The 16,123-nt window shown below is 39.8% G+C and overlaps 1 protein-coding gene across 1 annotated transcript; it reads right to left on the bottom strand.

Moving 5' to 3' along the window:
* Positions 1-4,868: 4,868 nt before the first annotated feature.
* Positions 4,869-13,162, bottom strand: LOC117534226 (SH3 and cysteine-rich domain-containing protein 3-like). The gene is made up of 13 exons (XM_034198404.1): positions 13,053-13,162; positions 12,000-12,081; positions 11,612-11,690; positions 10,026-10,179; positions 9,825-9,922; positions 9,645-9,741; positions 9,093-9,196; positions 8,776-8,836; positions 8,492-8,517; positions 8,278-8,381; positions 8,067-8,118; positions 7,363-7,500; positions 4,869-5,870 (listed from the first exon to the last, which is right to left on the bottom strand). Exons 2-13 carry the CDS (start codon positions 12,014-12,016, stop codon positions 5,772-5,774), a joined length of 1,029 nt encoding a protein of 342 aa, XP_034054295.1. The 5' UTR covers positions 12,017-12,081; positions 13,053-13,162; the 3' UTR covers positions 4,869-5,771.
* Positions 13,163-16,123: the final 2,961 nt, after the last annotated feature.

The raw sequence follows: 16,123 nt of genomic DNA, 5'->3' as shown, positions 1-16,123 counted from the left end.
GGACGAAGAATGACGCTGGATGGAGCAGCGTTAGCAATTAGCGTTAGCAGGTGGGCTACAATGGCAGGTGTAGCAGGGTAGAAAACCAAAGCGTCCGTCAAAAATGGCAATCGGGTGTAACAAATATGTCCAGATCAGAACACAAAAGCCACAGAATAGTTAGAAAACTATAGCAGTAGAAAGTGGTCAGAAACTCTTAGATTAACACAAAGAAAGACGAGATTTTCGGACAGAGAAGCGGCGATCAGTCAGCGCCAGCGTCCTCTCACGCCGTGAAAAATGAATGTATAATGAATGTTTTAGACTCTCCCTTGACAATTACAGATTTTACATAAGTAGCATGGCGTTAACAAGAACAATTTACCTTAATTTACAATGTGAACAGCACTTTACAGTTAATGTCTCGGACTGTCAGTTTGAGGAATTCCAGCGGCAGGTAGAAAATGACGTTCGCCGTTGTTAGCACTGTTAGCTTAGCATAACATGATATCTATCAACAAACTCGACTAATTTATCCAACTTTTTATTCTCACCTCGACTTAATCTGTCTCGCTAGTTCTAGCCTATCTGCTAGTAGTGTATTAGTTGGGTTAATAAACACAAATATGAAACTTTTTTGAAGTTAGTAAACTTCTAGCTGACTCCACTTAAGCAGCCAGGCACTTCCTGTTACGTTAATTACAACACCTGTGTGTTCCGCTGCTTCCGTTCCCCCCAAAGCCCTGACGTGTATTTATTATTCATGTATATATTCGTTCATATATTTTGTATGTATCATTATTAACATGTTTGATATCAGTATATTTGTGCGTGTGTAGTTAAATGGTGCTTAGTCGCACTTGAACTAGTTCACAATGCTTTTGATATTTTTCTTTCAGAATATGTTCAGCAGACAATGCTGCTGTTTGTTTCCTTTTCATTTGCTCTTTTCATTTGAACGTGTAGGCCGACTATTGCCTAAATGCATGTTGGCCATCTACAATAAAATGACTTTACATAATTAAACAAAAAGCACTTAAAGGATTGGAACACTCAGCCTGTTACATTTTTAGGAGAATGCATCACAGTTAGTTTAAAAATAAGTAAATACAAAAATGAAACTTTGACTGTGAGTCCCTCCCTTAAGCACAGATGTTCTCTGCAAATTGGTTGACAGATTTTCTTTCTATAAATGCTTTCCCAAACATTGCATTAATAGTTTTAAAGGAAACTTTTGATTTGAAATATGAGTAGCACTTTGTCAAAGACTTAGTCAAATACAAAAAAATATATTTTATTACAACAAGTCAGCCCAATATCATATGCCTCAATGAATGGGCACACACTTTTTAGTGGACAGGGACTGTAGTGACCTGATAAATGACAGTTACAAAATGCAAAAGAGAATACATTTCTACAAATAGAAATACCCAATAAATCTGGGATAGTAAAGAGAAGTAAACAACACTGAAGAAATCAGGTGGCACGGAAAAAAGTTGGGCTGTTATTTTGAATACAGTACACAAAATAATATGACTGAAATGCTATGGATATGTTTGCATGGTCGTATATGAATTCAATAGTAATCACCTGAATAAACAGAATAGATTTCAGGGGATAGTTTGACCTCACTTCTGTACACATACTGAACAGGGACACCACATATAGTATTGATGCTAGGGGAGCTTGTAATAGCTGTGCATAATTGATTAAAAGGCATTTATTTGAACATGTGCTGCTGATGTCTCCAAATGCTCGCTTTTATCCATGCATTAACCCTCCCCTCCTCCTCAAGCATCTTCCGTGCCCCAAAAACAAGACGCTCATTGTAATTCACAAATTCTATTAGGATTGGCCCCAGAGTCGGCCTCTGCTTAGCAAATAAATAATGGTAATGATGATGATCCCTCATCTTGTCACTAGGGCTCTCCCCCGGGGGCCCCGCAGTGCAGGTGGAGGGATCCTCTCCTGTCCTAATTGGTTCCAACCTGCAGTCTTCTCTCCAGCCTTTTCTCCCTCCCTCCTTTTCTCCTCACACTCTCTCTGGGCCTCGGGACTCACTCAGTAAACTTGTCTTTCTCTTTATGTGTGAGTGTGTGTGTATTTGTTTGTGTGTATGTCGTCACTATCTTTAACTTATTCTTGCACAAGCATGAGATGAGACTTATACACCAGCACATGTGTTGTCTTTCTGACCCTGCGTGCACCGACAAACAATTACACACTTACACACGCACACACACACACGCACACACACACACACACACACACACACACACACACACACACACACACACACACACACACACACACACACACACACACACACACACACACACACACACACACACACACACACACACACACACACACTCTATGACTCTGACCCCTGGCCTGCAACGAGCCTATAAACCACTATCACCATGCCTCATTACAATTCCACTTTAAAAAAGACACACAAGATTGAAAAATTATTTTGGATGTATGAGTAATGGAGATTAATAATCATACAAATCAGATTAAATCATTGAATTGTTGGCACCTCAATAAAAAATGAATGGGAATAAAATGGATGTTATTCTTCAACAGTTATTAAAAGGATCTTGTCAAGGATTTAATCTAATGCTTCAGAGGTTCTGTCAGGAAATATGAGATTTAATACACATTCAAACTGTCCTACGCACACTTACACATCTATGTGTTACAAAAATGGAAGAAAAATAAATCAGGTCCGTAAGCTTTATATAAAGCCTAAAATGTTGTTATGTTCCGTTGAGGACTTAGAAAAGAGGCAGTTTAAGTATTGGCCCATGGAACAGACTTTCTGAAATATTTCTCTAAAAATCAATACCTTCTCTGCTAGGCAAAGAGGATCTCTAATATAGTTTGATGTTATTATTTCTCCACACACATTGCTACACTTCTCACTGGCTGGCCGAGGAGAAGATGGATTTTCTATTCGACTGGATGCTAAATGTGGTTCTGAACACGGTGGGTCAATGAGATGATGCAGAGCCTGCACTCTTAAAAAGGGATGCGCCACATTCTGCACATCCATAAGTGTAGTTTGACACCTCACAAAGTTATATTACCTTTTGATGCTGTGCAAACGTGCTGCAAATTAAGCATTCAAGAAGATGTCTGATATGCATGGCAAGTAACAAGCTGTGTGCCTGAAACTGCACCCATGGGTGTGATCATTAACAACTTGGTATCACGGATTAGGGAGAGGGAATTATCAAGCTATTATCTGTCACGTGATCTCTGAATTTAGCAAGAACCATAGATAATGATGAAAGCTGATAATACAATGTCTGCATGGGAACATAATCACTTAAAAACACCGTATTTGGGATGTCTCATGGTTTCTAATGACCAAAAGAATTATTCCAGCAGCTCTACACAGTTCTTCAAAACCACACTATCATTAACATTAAATAATTTCTTCCTATTTGCCAGCCTGATATGTTTTGGCCTGGAAAGCCCCCACATTCGCTTCATAACTTTGACAATGAGAATGTAAGCTCTACATGGGGCAATGGGGACCTCTGTTGGGTAAAATCATCATTGCATGATCACTGTGTCTCCGGACCACACTTTGTTTTCAGTGTAGTATACTTTTACACATGCAAAATCTTCTTATATATTACATTTATATTGTAATGTATTGGGGATTTGTGAAATTCAAAAAATAGTGCTTTATGTTGAGGTTATTAACCTTTTATAACTCTCCAATGTTATGTTTGTGTCATTGTTTGATATAAACCTGAGCAAATACAAGTTTAACAGTTGGTCTCTTGATGTGGTGTCCACAATAAAAATGAAATTCTCTGGAATTAAACAGATTCATTGCCACAGCATCAGACCGTCACCCCACCCCATGCCTTCAACCTCTCACCAGTGCACTCTCATACACAGACACACACACACACACACTCATATCAAATCATCCACCCACCCGATCCGCAAACATTTTGGCAACCCTCCTCCATCCTGCCTGTCTAGAGTGGCAGGGTCAGGGGGTCGGGGATGACAACATGGCAGCTGTGATATCTTCCAAAGCGGTTACCATGGGTCCTCAGTCGCATGAAGCAGAGGCTGTTTCCCAGGAGGAGGTGACCCGTGTCTGAAGGGGTGCCCTGTTGTCCTATCGGAGGACTGCTGAAGCCTGGCAGCGCTACCTGCTCGGCCACGCTGCTCTCTTTTTCCTTTGACAGACAACAGAGTGGGAAGGAGGTGTGACCAGGCAACTCATCATCTGCATCCAAAAGTGATCGTTGAAAGAATGAGAGAGAGGGAGAGAACAACATAAACATAAACAAAGGGGGGGATCTATCCAAGAGTAGTGACACAGCAAATGTACAAGAATTAAAGAATGTATTGTATTGACAACAATCAGAAGGCAAGATGAAATGGTAAAATAGATATGTACGTTAACAAATAAAAGTGAACCTGTGTCTGTCTATCTAGCTGTCGTGTTATCCAGGCCTGCAGTCACTAGTGGAATGTCTCTTTGGACGTTCAGATGCCATTCCCTGCATACCTGATCTCTGAGCTGTCACTTTACATAGCAAGCCATCCCCACAGTGTTTCCTAGGGATAATTACACTGCACTCAGGGTAGCTACAGAAAATAGCTCTGCATCCTTTTGAAGTTCTGGAAAATTCCTCCGTCTCATTGAATTGAGAAATGATAGATAAACTAAAAGCTTTCTCCCATCCACTATGAATGACTCCAAAAACAATAATGGCTCAGAAATACAGCACATATTCACCAAATTATTTTCAGTTACTCAGACATCTTTGACACTTCCTTTAAACACACACACGCATGCATGAACACACACACACGCTCTGTCCAAAGTCTGTATATGTCTGTAATCTAACACATTTAATGGTAATCTGAAAAGGTTTTGTTTTTCACTACTGTCATGATGATACCTACATTTAAATGCACATGTGAGGTGATACGTTTGATAAAATGTCACATATTTAAAATGGTATAAAAGCTACAGGTGCAGTGCATTTGGCATTACATCCCATTGATGGGGATTGGGAGAATACTTGCTGTCCTGTCCATGCTAACAGCATGTTAAATGTGCCTACAAATGTGTGTCTCTAGTGTTCAGAACTGGTTTAGAACCAGTAATACATGATCAGTTTACATACAATAGTGTGTAAAATATTATTGTTGAAATAGCTGTGAAAAAGGAACAGCAGCCCAACAAAATAATCCAAGCCTCATATTCTTCAAGGAAAGGCTCAATGACTCAATGATGGTGTTCACAGAAAGATCTTCGACAACCTCCTCCTTTTATAATAATCACAAAAGCATGCTTAATACACAGTATAGTTAACAAAAAGTGCAATACAAAAAAAACTTAAAACAAGAGCTCCTTGATAAAGCAAGTCCTGGAATATAAAAATGCACTTTCAGTGACATTGTCAGAATATATCTGAAATACAAAATAAGCGTTATAACAAAATGACTGAAAGTGACCTGTGTGCTGCACACAGGTTCAAAGAGGTAAAACACTTACATGTTTGTAGACTAAACCTTTACACTTTTACTTTGTTATGTATCTCCCTTTTTAACACATGGCTTCTCGCACTCTGAGTAAATTCATCGGAATTGTATTGTGCAGAGTTGCCTTGTAAGGTTGTGCGTTTAGACATAAGAAAAAAAAGTGTTTTGAAACCAAAATTCAAGTCGAGAGTGTTGCGTTAGAAGAAAACTGTTGCAGAAAAAAGCCGGTGAAGAAACTGAGATGAGAGCTGACACCTGTCTCCTCCTCAGATCTCCTGCAGCAGGTTGGAGGGGAAGAAGCCGAGCTTCCGTCCTGTGCTGACCTTCAGGTAGCCGTTTACCTCCTCCCCTTTCTTTACTACAATCTGAGAATACACACACACACACACACACACACACACACACACACACACACACACACACACACACACACACACACACACACACACACACACACACACACACACACACACACTTAGACTTGGACATTTCTTAAGTATCTTTCACAAGTGTAGGCTTAATGTGTGGGATTTTTTGCACTACAAATCAAAAACAGATCTATTGACACAACAATTTGGGGCAGAAATGTATCTGTAATCCAACAGTTCAGTGTGCAATGACATATTTATAAATGCAGAACACATTCAACAAACGGCAATTAAGAACAGAAATGTGAAAGCATGTTTGGAGCCCTTTTAGGGTAACTACAGTATGTCAGTGCATGAAGGCAAAAAGTAAAGTGATTTGTACAATCTGACAGACCGATAATAAAAAAGGATTTGACCCAAAGTGATTTACGTATGGGGTTTTGCTTTAAGCTACTTTTGCTTAAGCTGCAGTTGGAGACAAATGTGAAGACAGATTTTGAAGGGCGTGCATTTTAGCGTGATCTGTTAAAGCAATTATGTATGGACAGCTCACAGGCCATTTTTGCAGATAACAATGCATCAGGCCTAATGCTTACTAGTTTCCAAGTTTTCACCAGAAGAACAAGAATTTAAAGTTAATGTGCAGATCATTTACTACAAGATTTACATTAAAACAGCTGCAAAGTTCCACACTGTTTCAGATGTCAGTGACCAAACATTAATCAGTCAACATCTGTCTCAGGGCACATGCTTGACATCTGCATGTGTGTGTGTGTGTGTGTGTGTGTGTGTGTGTGTGTGTGTGTGTGTGTGTGTGTGTGTGCGTGTGTCTATTCATGCTTTTATATCCATCACATATCCATCAACACACGATGTCTGTATTTAACTGAATATCTAGACCATGTTGAATTAATTGAACTGGAAGTCATTATGTTTTTTTTAAATTCACTTTTGAAAACCCTTGTGTGGAGAACTGCATAATTACTGTGTTTGTTATTTTTGCCTTCTTCCTTTTGATCCTTGTGTTTATTAATTATTAAGGCTTGAAATGTCTCCAGTGTATGCCTAACAGTGGATTTACTTTGACTTAATTAAGCAAAAGATCTATAGAGAATTGATCTGAGAACTGGTCACACAGTACTTTAGGCCGCATTAACGTGTCGGTGTACTTGTGTGTAATGTAAACACTGTGTGTTGTGTTAGTGTACTTAAGAGGATAAACTGTCATCAAACAACATATTTCATAGATATACACAACATATTTCAAGCTCTTGAATCTTTATTTTAGTGTGTTCAGTTTAGGGATACTGGGATTAGGTTTATTTTTAGGACGCATAAATGGTTAGGTTATATAATCATGCGTGTGTGTGTGTGTGTGTGTGTGTGTGTGTGTGTGTGTGTGTGTGTGTGTGTGTGTGTGTGTGTGTGTGTGTGTGTGTGTGTGTGTGTGTGTGTGTGTGTGTGTGTGTGTGTGTGTGTGTGTGTTAACCTGGTCTTTCTTCAGAGTGATTTGGCCCCTCTCCTTGTTGCCGACAAAGGAGCGAGTGACAGTGTAGACCCCCTCTCCTGCTCGCACTCGGATGATGTAGTTGGCCGGGAAGAAGCCGGTTCTCTCTCTGATCTTCCCCTGGTGGATGAAAGCTTTTACAGTGAAGTGGTGCAGCCCCAGTTTCTAATGTACTGTTCATGAACATATTGCTCATTGTAGCTTTGAAACCTGAGTGACCTGAAAGCAAAGACCAATGTCAGGACTGTAAGTGCAACAGCTATCTGATCAGGGGTAGATAGACACTATATGGTGCGGCCTACTTTGAATGATGTTCATTCAAAGAAAAAGCCTATTTAACCATAGAGACCAGCATGAGGGAAATAAAAGTGAGGCTGAAGCCTAGAAACTGTAAATTATAAATGTATGTTTTGACTTGGAACTTTTTTTAAAGTATCATTTTTAAGTATAAAAGGTCAAAACTTAGGAACAGATTGCCATCTTGCAAAGCTGCAGATCTATGTATCACAGTTGAACGCTTTACTCGTTTCAAACCTCAATCCACAATAACTCTTCTTTCTCCAAAAACGAAGTCCTGGAGAATGAACAAAATCTACCTAACTGATCATAAAGCGATTGAAAAGTTTCTGTAAAGTAAAAAAAAAAAACAATACCCAGAGGAATAAGAAAACTAATCTAGGACTCACCTTCCACCATTCCTCATTGGAGTCATCTAGCACTGTGATGCGGTCACCAGCACTTGGGAACACACAGGATATTACATATTCAAATATAGAAGAGACACAAAAAACAGTATGTTTGCTGGCAGTGAGACAGTCAGGGAAATAGTATAAACGAAGAGCTTTGCAGACACTAAGAGAGAGATTAAGCGAGTTGTTGCTGGGGGGGGGGGCTTACTGAACGTCCAGATCATCCTTCTCTATGGCTTTGAAGCGGTACAGAGCCATGTAGTAGTGAGCCGTACTGAACACGCCCATCTTCCCTGCATTGAACTTTTTACTCTGATCAACAAAAACACATAAAGTGCTGCCTTAAGAAAGTGTCTTAGTTTGTTTTCATTGACATCATTGTTGTTGTTTTCATTGTCACATTTTCATACCTTGTCATTTACTGCAGCCTTGTCTCCTTCTGTGTTTGCTGGTACGTCACAAGAATAAAAACGAGACAAAAAAACAAATCATTCCAAATGTAATCATTGTTAATACTTTTTAATGTTATTTACAGTTTGTCGTGGTTAAACATTAGCATTGAAGAAACTCCCAAAAACACAAACTGAAGGCAAAAAAATAATGAACGTTTTTATTTTATTTGATCTATTTAACACAAAAACATTTCCTTCCAAGGTGGAACCAAACACCCCTTTCCAATGTTGATCACTTTTCTGTTCTCACTCACCTTCTTCCCCTTCTTCACCCTCCTGTTTTGGCTGGGACTCATCATCCTCCTCCATCATCATCTAACAATTTAAGATAAATGTTACACAAGACATTATAACAAATATACTGTAACACACCAGGGATACCCATACATCAAAGTGTAGTGAAGTAGTTCACACAGTGGTCGACAAAGTACTCCGATCTTTCAAATAAAAGTAGCATAGCAAATTCATAGATGTACTTGTTGTACTGTAGAGAATATGTTAAACATTGAGTAAAGCACTTTGACATCAATGAAAAGGTGCAATACAAGTGTAATGTTGTTTGTGCATTTACACTCACATTCTTCTTCTCATCTGACCCTTTTTTACGCTCCTTGTTGGCCATGATCACACCGATACGCAGCGTCTCAAACACTGGGTCGGTGCGGTTTGACTGTGCTGCGCATCAAACGTCATTGATCCATTCACATTAAGAGAAAACACAAATCCAGATGAGTATGCAGTTCTAACAAAGTATATTTAAAATCAACTTTAATGTGACTGCAGTGATGGACTTAAAGAAGGGCTGTTCATGCTTTGTTATCCCAGCAATCTTATTTGTGACTTTGGAATGATACTTCTAACACCTTAGCAAAGTTTAAGCAGGGTAGAGCTGTGGTAATCATGCATTTTGTAAAGAACAGCCACTCTTATGGTATCTGATGATGGTGTCATAATTCAAATACATGACTAAATACTAATGATTAGGAGGTAAAAATGAAAAGATTGATCAAAAATGTTTGTCCTCTTGCATCATCTGTCCGGGAAATACTTCTACATGTTGAAGCATATTTACTAAATAAGATTAAGCAAAGCAAAATGGTCCATTTAGCTTTATGAAATGTACACAAGTTGGACTCACAAAAGGGCAGCAGCTGTGAGACGGTGGCATTCTGCTGAGTGCTGTACAGAGGAGAACTGTACGCTCTCCTGAATCCTGGAGGCTGGAAGAGGAGAGGAGCATGTACACTGTTTATCTGAAGGTCAATTCTCTGCAGTGCATTTTTTTGTTACTCCATAAACTCACAATTTTTCCAAAACACTTCTGGTACTCCACATAGGACTGACACTGGTGGTGGATGTTGGTTTTGCAGTTCTTACATCGCAATGCAAACTTGTTGTTTACTGAGGAGAGAAACAAAATCAGGCGAAATGACACCAGGGAAGAACAAGAGGCACTGAGGTCCACTTTTTTTGTCATGCAAGAAAGGAAAAGAGGTGGACGTACAAACTATCATGCGAGCGCAGACGTCACAGAACTTTGGCTTCTTGCAGTAATGGTCCTTAAACTTGTGAGGGCTGTCGTTGACTGGTCTCACTGGTTCTACAGGAAGTTCCTCTTTTTCTTCCACCTCTACTTCCTCATCATATATGAAATAAACCTGAGTGATGAAAGGGGTACAATAGCAGATTAATATGGGTCATAAATGTTCAATATAAAACTGCCGGAAATCATAAAACACAATGCACTTCAATTGAGTGTAACAGCAGCCAGCAATGGAGAATGTCAAAAAGCCTTCGGGCAATTTATTTGTGTCTTCAATCAAGCAAAGTCGGGGGGAAAAGATGAATTGTTCATAAATGATTCAGTTTAAGGATTTCATTGAATTGTTTATTACTGTCCTATATTTGCCTTTTTACTTATTTATCAGTCTTAGTAGCCTGCACCACCCACAGCCTAGCAGATTGATAACTAAGAATGATGCTATTAATACTGAAGCACCCTGCGGACTGAGTCATATAGTCTGTCTGGTGTCTGTTCTCACAAACTGTATCATATCAGCCAGAGTCAGAGCTGTGACTAATGACACACACACACACACACACACACACACACACACACACACACACACACACACACACACACACACACACACACACACACACACACACACACACACACACACACACACACACACACACACACACACACACACACACACACACACACACACACAGATGGGAGAGACTTAGATCTCAAAATAGCGCTCACACACCGGAGCAAGACAGAATTCCCGACTGAATGATACAAAGCTCCACATACCTACTCCTAAATATACTACATAACAGTCAAACAGAGCCCTATGTCAAACACACATCCAAAGATGTGCACACACACATGCACACGCTCAGAGGGACGCCTGACAGGCTGCACTGGCTCTGACTCTCCATCTCTGGCAGGATTAGAGGCGTCCTGTGGCCGCCGGCTGCGGATTTACACTAGAATAACTGATAATACCCGGGACAGTTCACACATTACAGCGCCATCACTCTGCAACTCTATTTAGCTGACATCAATCCTAAACAAACCTCCCACATTGTCTCAGTACATCTCAGCTTAGAGTCGACTTATACAAACCCACCGTGGCAATATTGCACAAATCAAGAGAGCAGAAAGACAGGGGACGTGATATCTGTCCCGACATAATGTATCAGGTGTGATAACAAGACATGAGGCTGTATGAAATCCAATAAATAAACATAACAGATTCAAAAAAGTGATGTTTTGGACTATAAAACTTTATGGATTTGCAAAAAGTTGTTCATCTAAAACTCTAAGCAAGCAAGTCCAAAACTATGTCTATGTCATACCACTAAAACTATATATACAATACAACTGAAATTAGTTTTTGGTAATTTAATTGTATTCAACCATTGATTTGGATATAGCCTAAGCTTCAATGTTGACATCCAACATTAATATTTCCCAATGCAATGTAACATTTGTGTGCAGTTGCTTGGCGTGTATAAATGGTATACAGCCCCTTGATGTGTGTGTACCACATGGTATGTTGAGGATATAGGATGTCTCACCGTGTTGTCCTCCTCTTTCATCACATTATCGGGGGGAGGGGGGTCGTCATGAATATCCACAGAGTTCTTGTCATCCATCCTGTCATCATCGGGTAGCAAATGTCACACAGAGAAGCAAATGTTGAAACGCAAAAGACAAATATGTGGTTTATATTTCACGGTGGTCTGACTGAGTCATTGAATGCCTCAGAAGTCACATTCTGGGGGGTTTTCTTGGGTGATTTTTAGGGTTTCTTAAGTGTAATTTATGTTTTGTGTTGGTGTACCACTACATGTAATGTTACTTAGGATTATAAAGAGACCACACATAGGGATGCTGGCCTAAAAACTCGTAAAAATTCTTACTTTACAAATATTTTCATTTTACATTCACATATGCACAACTTACAAGTCGCAGTTAGCCATGGTGTCGTTTGGTCAGTTGAAGTTTAGTTCCTCCAGATATTCAGAGCGCGGACCAGCAGATGGCACTGTCAACAAAACACAGAGCATCACTTCTGTTTCTGTAGAGGGATTCCCCCAAACAGTGTCCTCTAAAATCCTTGTAAGTCATCATATCACATAGGAAAGCAACTTATTTCAGCTTGACTTACAATAAATAACCATCCAGGAACCTCAGGTGAAAATAAGATTAACATATCTTGTTTTGTTTTTTTACTTGAATTCAGAGACCTTCTCCTCTGATTTGCATTGCTTCTGTCATGACTCATCAGTGAACAGCAGTCTATTATCAGATGCAATGAACAGTGAGTTCTGTTCCGGATAAAAGTTAAACTCATGAGCCTTTCTCATGGCGTTTTATAAAATGTACGGCAAACACATCCAGAGGGTTTCCCCCTTGTCTGGTTGCTCTACACCAGTTGTTCCTCACCTTACAATGGACCCCTTCTCTTGATAACTAAACCGACAACCAATAATGTATTTTATAGATATTTTTTGCATAACAATAAAAGTTGTCTTAAAAGAGATAAAATGTACAATGAGTAAAAAAGTGAGCACAATAACTGCAAACAGTTTGTGTAAAACAAGCCATTTGGAGGAATTTTGAGCATTTAGCGTTCCTGCTCCCTGGGCTTGGCCATTGTTCTTAATCTCTTTGGTTGTAACCTTATGACAAGGCACTTTTTTCATGAAGGCTTTGTAAAAAAATATTGTGATCAGGTTCTCCATATGTCCTGAACTTAGGAAAAAATGATGATCCAAACTTTACAAATGTATTAATTTAGGTTTTTCTCCTAAATAAATGAAATCCTGAGATAAAGGTAATTTAAAAATCAGAAAAAGGTTACTCCAATTGATATCAAGGAATGTTAGCCACCCCAAGTGAAGCTTTGGTCCTTTTCATGTTCAAATTCATAAACAAGAAACGACCCAACACTAAACAGAGAGTGTTAGTAATGGGTTAAAAGAGGGTAGAGGGTAGATCATTCGTACAACTGACCGTGAAACTGGAATTCCACGTCTTCTAAAAGTGAGATGGTTCCTAACATAGGGATCCCTGAAGCTTCAGACTTTCTCTGACTTTTTGTAGCGTTGCTGATCAGTCCTCTGCATGCTCAACTTTCCAAATGAGACTCCAACAGGTGGGAGATTGGATGAGTAATGCCAGCAGGCAAACCCAGCCAAACCCAGCCCAACCCAGTGTGTGTGTGTGTGTGTGTGTGTGTGTGTGTGTGTGTGTGTGTGTGTGTGTGTGTGTGTGTGTGTGTGTGTGTGTGTGTGTGTGTGTGTGTGACTGCTTGGGACAGCTGAGCACTACTGAAGCTGAGAAGCTCTGCTCAGCTTCAGTTGCCTCACTCACAGCATATTAAAGCGTCATGTTAAATATTGTCACACTCCCAAACAGTTTGAGCACCTCATTTATCTTGTCAGTTTTGAAAGTGAAATCTTGAAAAAATTATTTTCAACCAAATATGAATAACATGTGTTGTAACTTACTAACTAAAAATGTCAATCACAAAATGTGAAAAACTTTTAAATGTTTAAAATAACAATAACTGTCACAGATCAGCTTTATAGTTGGACATAATACTATTTTTTAGAATAACTTATCAATCTTTATTTTAAAGAGTTAAGGAGCCTACATGATCTTTCGAAGCTCATTCCGTGATTTTGCAGCACAAAATGTGAGGAAAGCCCTTAGTTGGAACAATGTTAAGGAGTTCCCTCTTGAATCATACAGTACATGTTATTCTAAAAGGAGACCACTGGCTTCGATGTGACATAGAACTTAGTCATGTCACCCCTTTGTCATGGTTATAGTATAATGCCCTGTACAACAATAAACTACATTACAATGTGTTAAAAACGATATATTATATGATGTGACCTTTTTTCTCCTTAAATTAAACCCTTAGTGTTTAAAATGAACTAAAATCTCTGAAGATCATGTGATATGATTGAAAGTGCCGGATAACCCACTAAATAGATCCTCAACAATGTTACAAATGCAACATATACCAGAAAAGGACATCATTTACCATTGACAATACAGAAACACTACACTAACTTGCAGTTATATCTTTATTTATTTGTATCGAGATAGAAAGAAGGGTAGGGAAGAGAGGGAATAAACTTGTCGTTTGTGTCTCTTTGTTGTCGTTTGTGTCTCTTTGTAGTTGCAGTAGTCTTGTGTCTGTAGTTAGAGAACAGTTAAGGCAGAAGAAAGAGAAGAGCTTTCAGTTGGTGGAGAGGTCACTCATTGAGGGAACAGCAGCAGAACATCTTTCTCAGCGGACACAGCCTTTCGGTCCGGACAGGCTGATCCCAAGCTGAAGCTTTCTGATCCTGTGATTAAAATGTAAAAACAACATAAGTAAACAGTTTTAAAACAATAAACCTGTACAGTTCAGCATAGAGATGACACGAGAGGTCTGGAAAAGAAGCCAACTCTAATTTCACAACCTCAGATCCTCAAAAACAGCAAACATAATAGTAATATCTACAAAAGAAAACCTGAATTCCAGTCATTTCATACACAAAATGGCTTTATCAAGTGTAATTCATTTATCTTTCAAATGTGTACTTGTGTAGGAAAAGTGAACAGTAAATGCCTTTTAGTTACGCTTTTTTATTCTATGTAACTTAGCTATGTTTTCTCTCATCTTGTTTAATACAGTCTTGTGTTTTCTTTCAAACTAGTCTGATCAATTTCATTACCCAGGTGAATGTCTCCTTGCGCTTCCTGGCAGCCATGACATCATTCTTCCCAGAGCCAGAATCAACAGAATGAGGACAAAACAAGCTTCTCTTCATGGTCTGAGTTTGTAACAGAAGTAACCTTTCTCGGTTTTCTGGGACAATGAAAACCTCCTCGTCCTCGTCCTCCTCCTCCTCCTCGTCCTCCTCCTCCTCGTCCTCCTCCTCGTCGTCGTCCTCCTCCTCCTCCTCCTCCTCCTCCTCCTCCTCCTCCTCCTCCTCCTCCTCCTCCTCCTCCTCCTCCTCCTCCTCCTCCTCCTCCTCCTCCTCCTCCTCCTCCTCCTCCTCCTCCTCCTCCTCCTCCTCCCTCCTCCTCCTCCTCCTCCATGGAATCTATTCGAAAAAAGTCAATCCAGTTTGGAGATGGGTTGCTTCCGGTGTCCGTTGATGTGTCATCCTCATCCTCTTCTTCATAATCAAACAGCTCCAGAGGGGTGGAGCAGATGTTAGATGAGGCTCCAGGAGACGAGGAGAGTTTGTGTTCAGGTGACAGTTTATTTGGTGACACTCTGACCTCCGTGTCTCCTTGTTTGTCGGAAACCGGATGGATCTTCTTCTCCTTCATTTTACGAAAGCAGATCCACCACTCCAGCTTATTCTCCTGGACTTTTCTTGTATGAGAACTGCTAGATTTGTCATCTTTACTCCTTGCATCTGAATGTTTTGTGGTTTTCACTATCTTGTGTTGCGTAAATAGGGATTGCACTTCCACGATTGCCGACCTCCTCTTGCATAACCTGCAACATGAGGACTTGCAGCAGGTGTCAGAGTGATCGTTGGAGGATCCTCCGCTCAGAAAAGCATTTATGGTCTCTGACTGAACAGAGGTAACCTCATCACTGATCGCTCTCAAGATGCCCTCTGTGAATGTTGGAGTTATGCCAAGATACATGTCAGCATCAACAAAGCCACTAAGAGCCTCGGCAGATGAGCTTTTCAGACTCTGCTGGAGGTTGCCTTCTATGATGACACATTTATTTTGGAGAGTCTCTGGGGACAAATTGGCACATGCCTGGGAAGAGGTCAAGGAACCGCATGGTGTTGCATATTGATTCACAGATTTTAAAAGGGTGTCGGTGATGGTCTCAATGATGAGACTCAGCCCCTCCACGCACACGCTAGCCAGCTTGTCGTTCACATTAAGGTCATAAACACCTCCTCCTAATAACATCCGCTGCCTAAAAAAGAAAACAAACAGTTTAAAAAAGCGAAATCACCAAAAAACATTCATAACAAATGTGAATTGTATTTAAGTGTTCAAAGGACTTTCAGTGAGGAAATTAAATAACGTACTCTTCGTTAACGCTGTCATAG

Source organism: Gymnodraco acuticeps, unplaced genomic scaffold (genome assembly GCF_902827175.1).
Source record: "Gymnodraco acuticeps unplaced genomic scaffold, fGymAcu1.1, whole genome shotgun sequence".
NCBI classification, from domain to species: domain Eukaryota; kingdom Metazoa; phylum Chordata; class Actinopteri; order Perciformes; family Bathydraconidae; genus Gymnodraco; species Gymnodraco acuticeps.
This window is presented reverse-complemented; position numbering and strand designations above follow the sequence as displayed.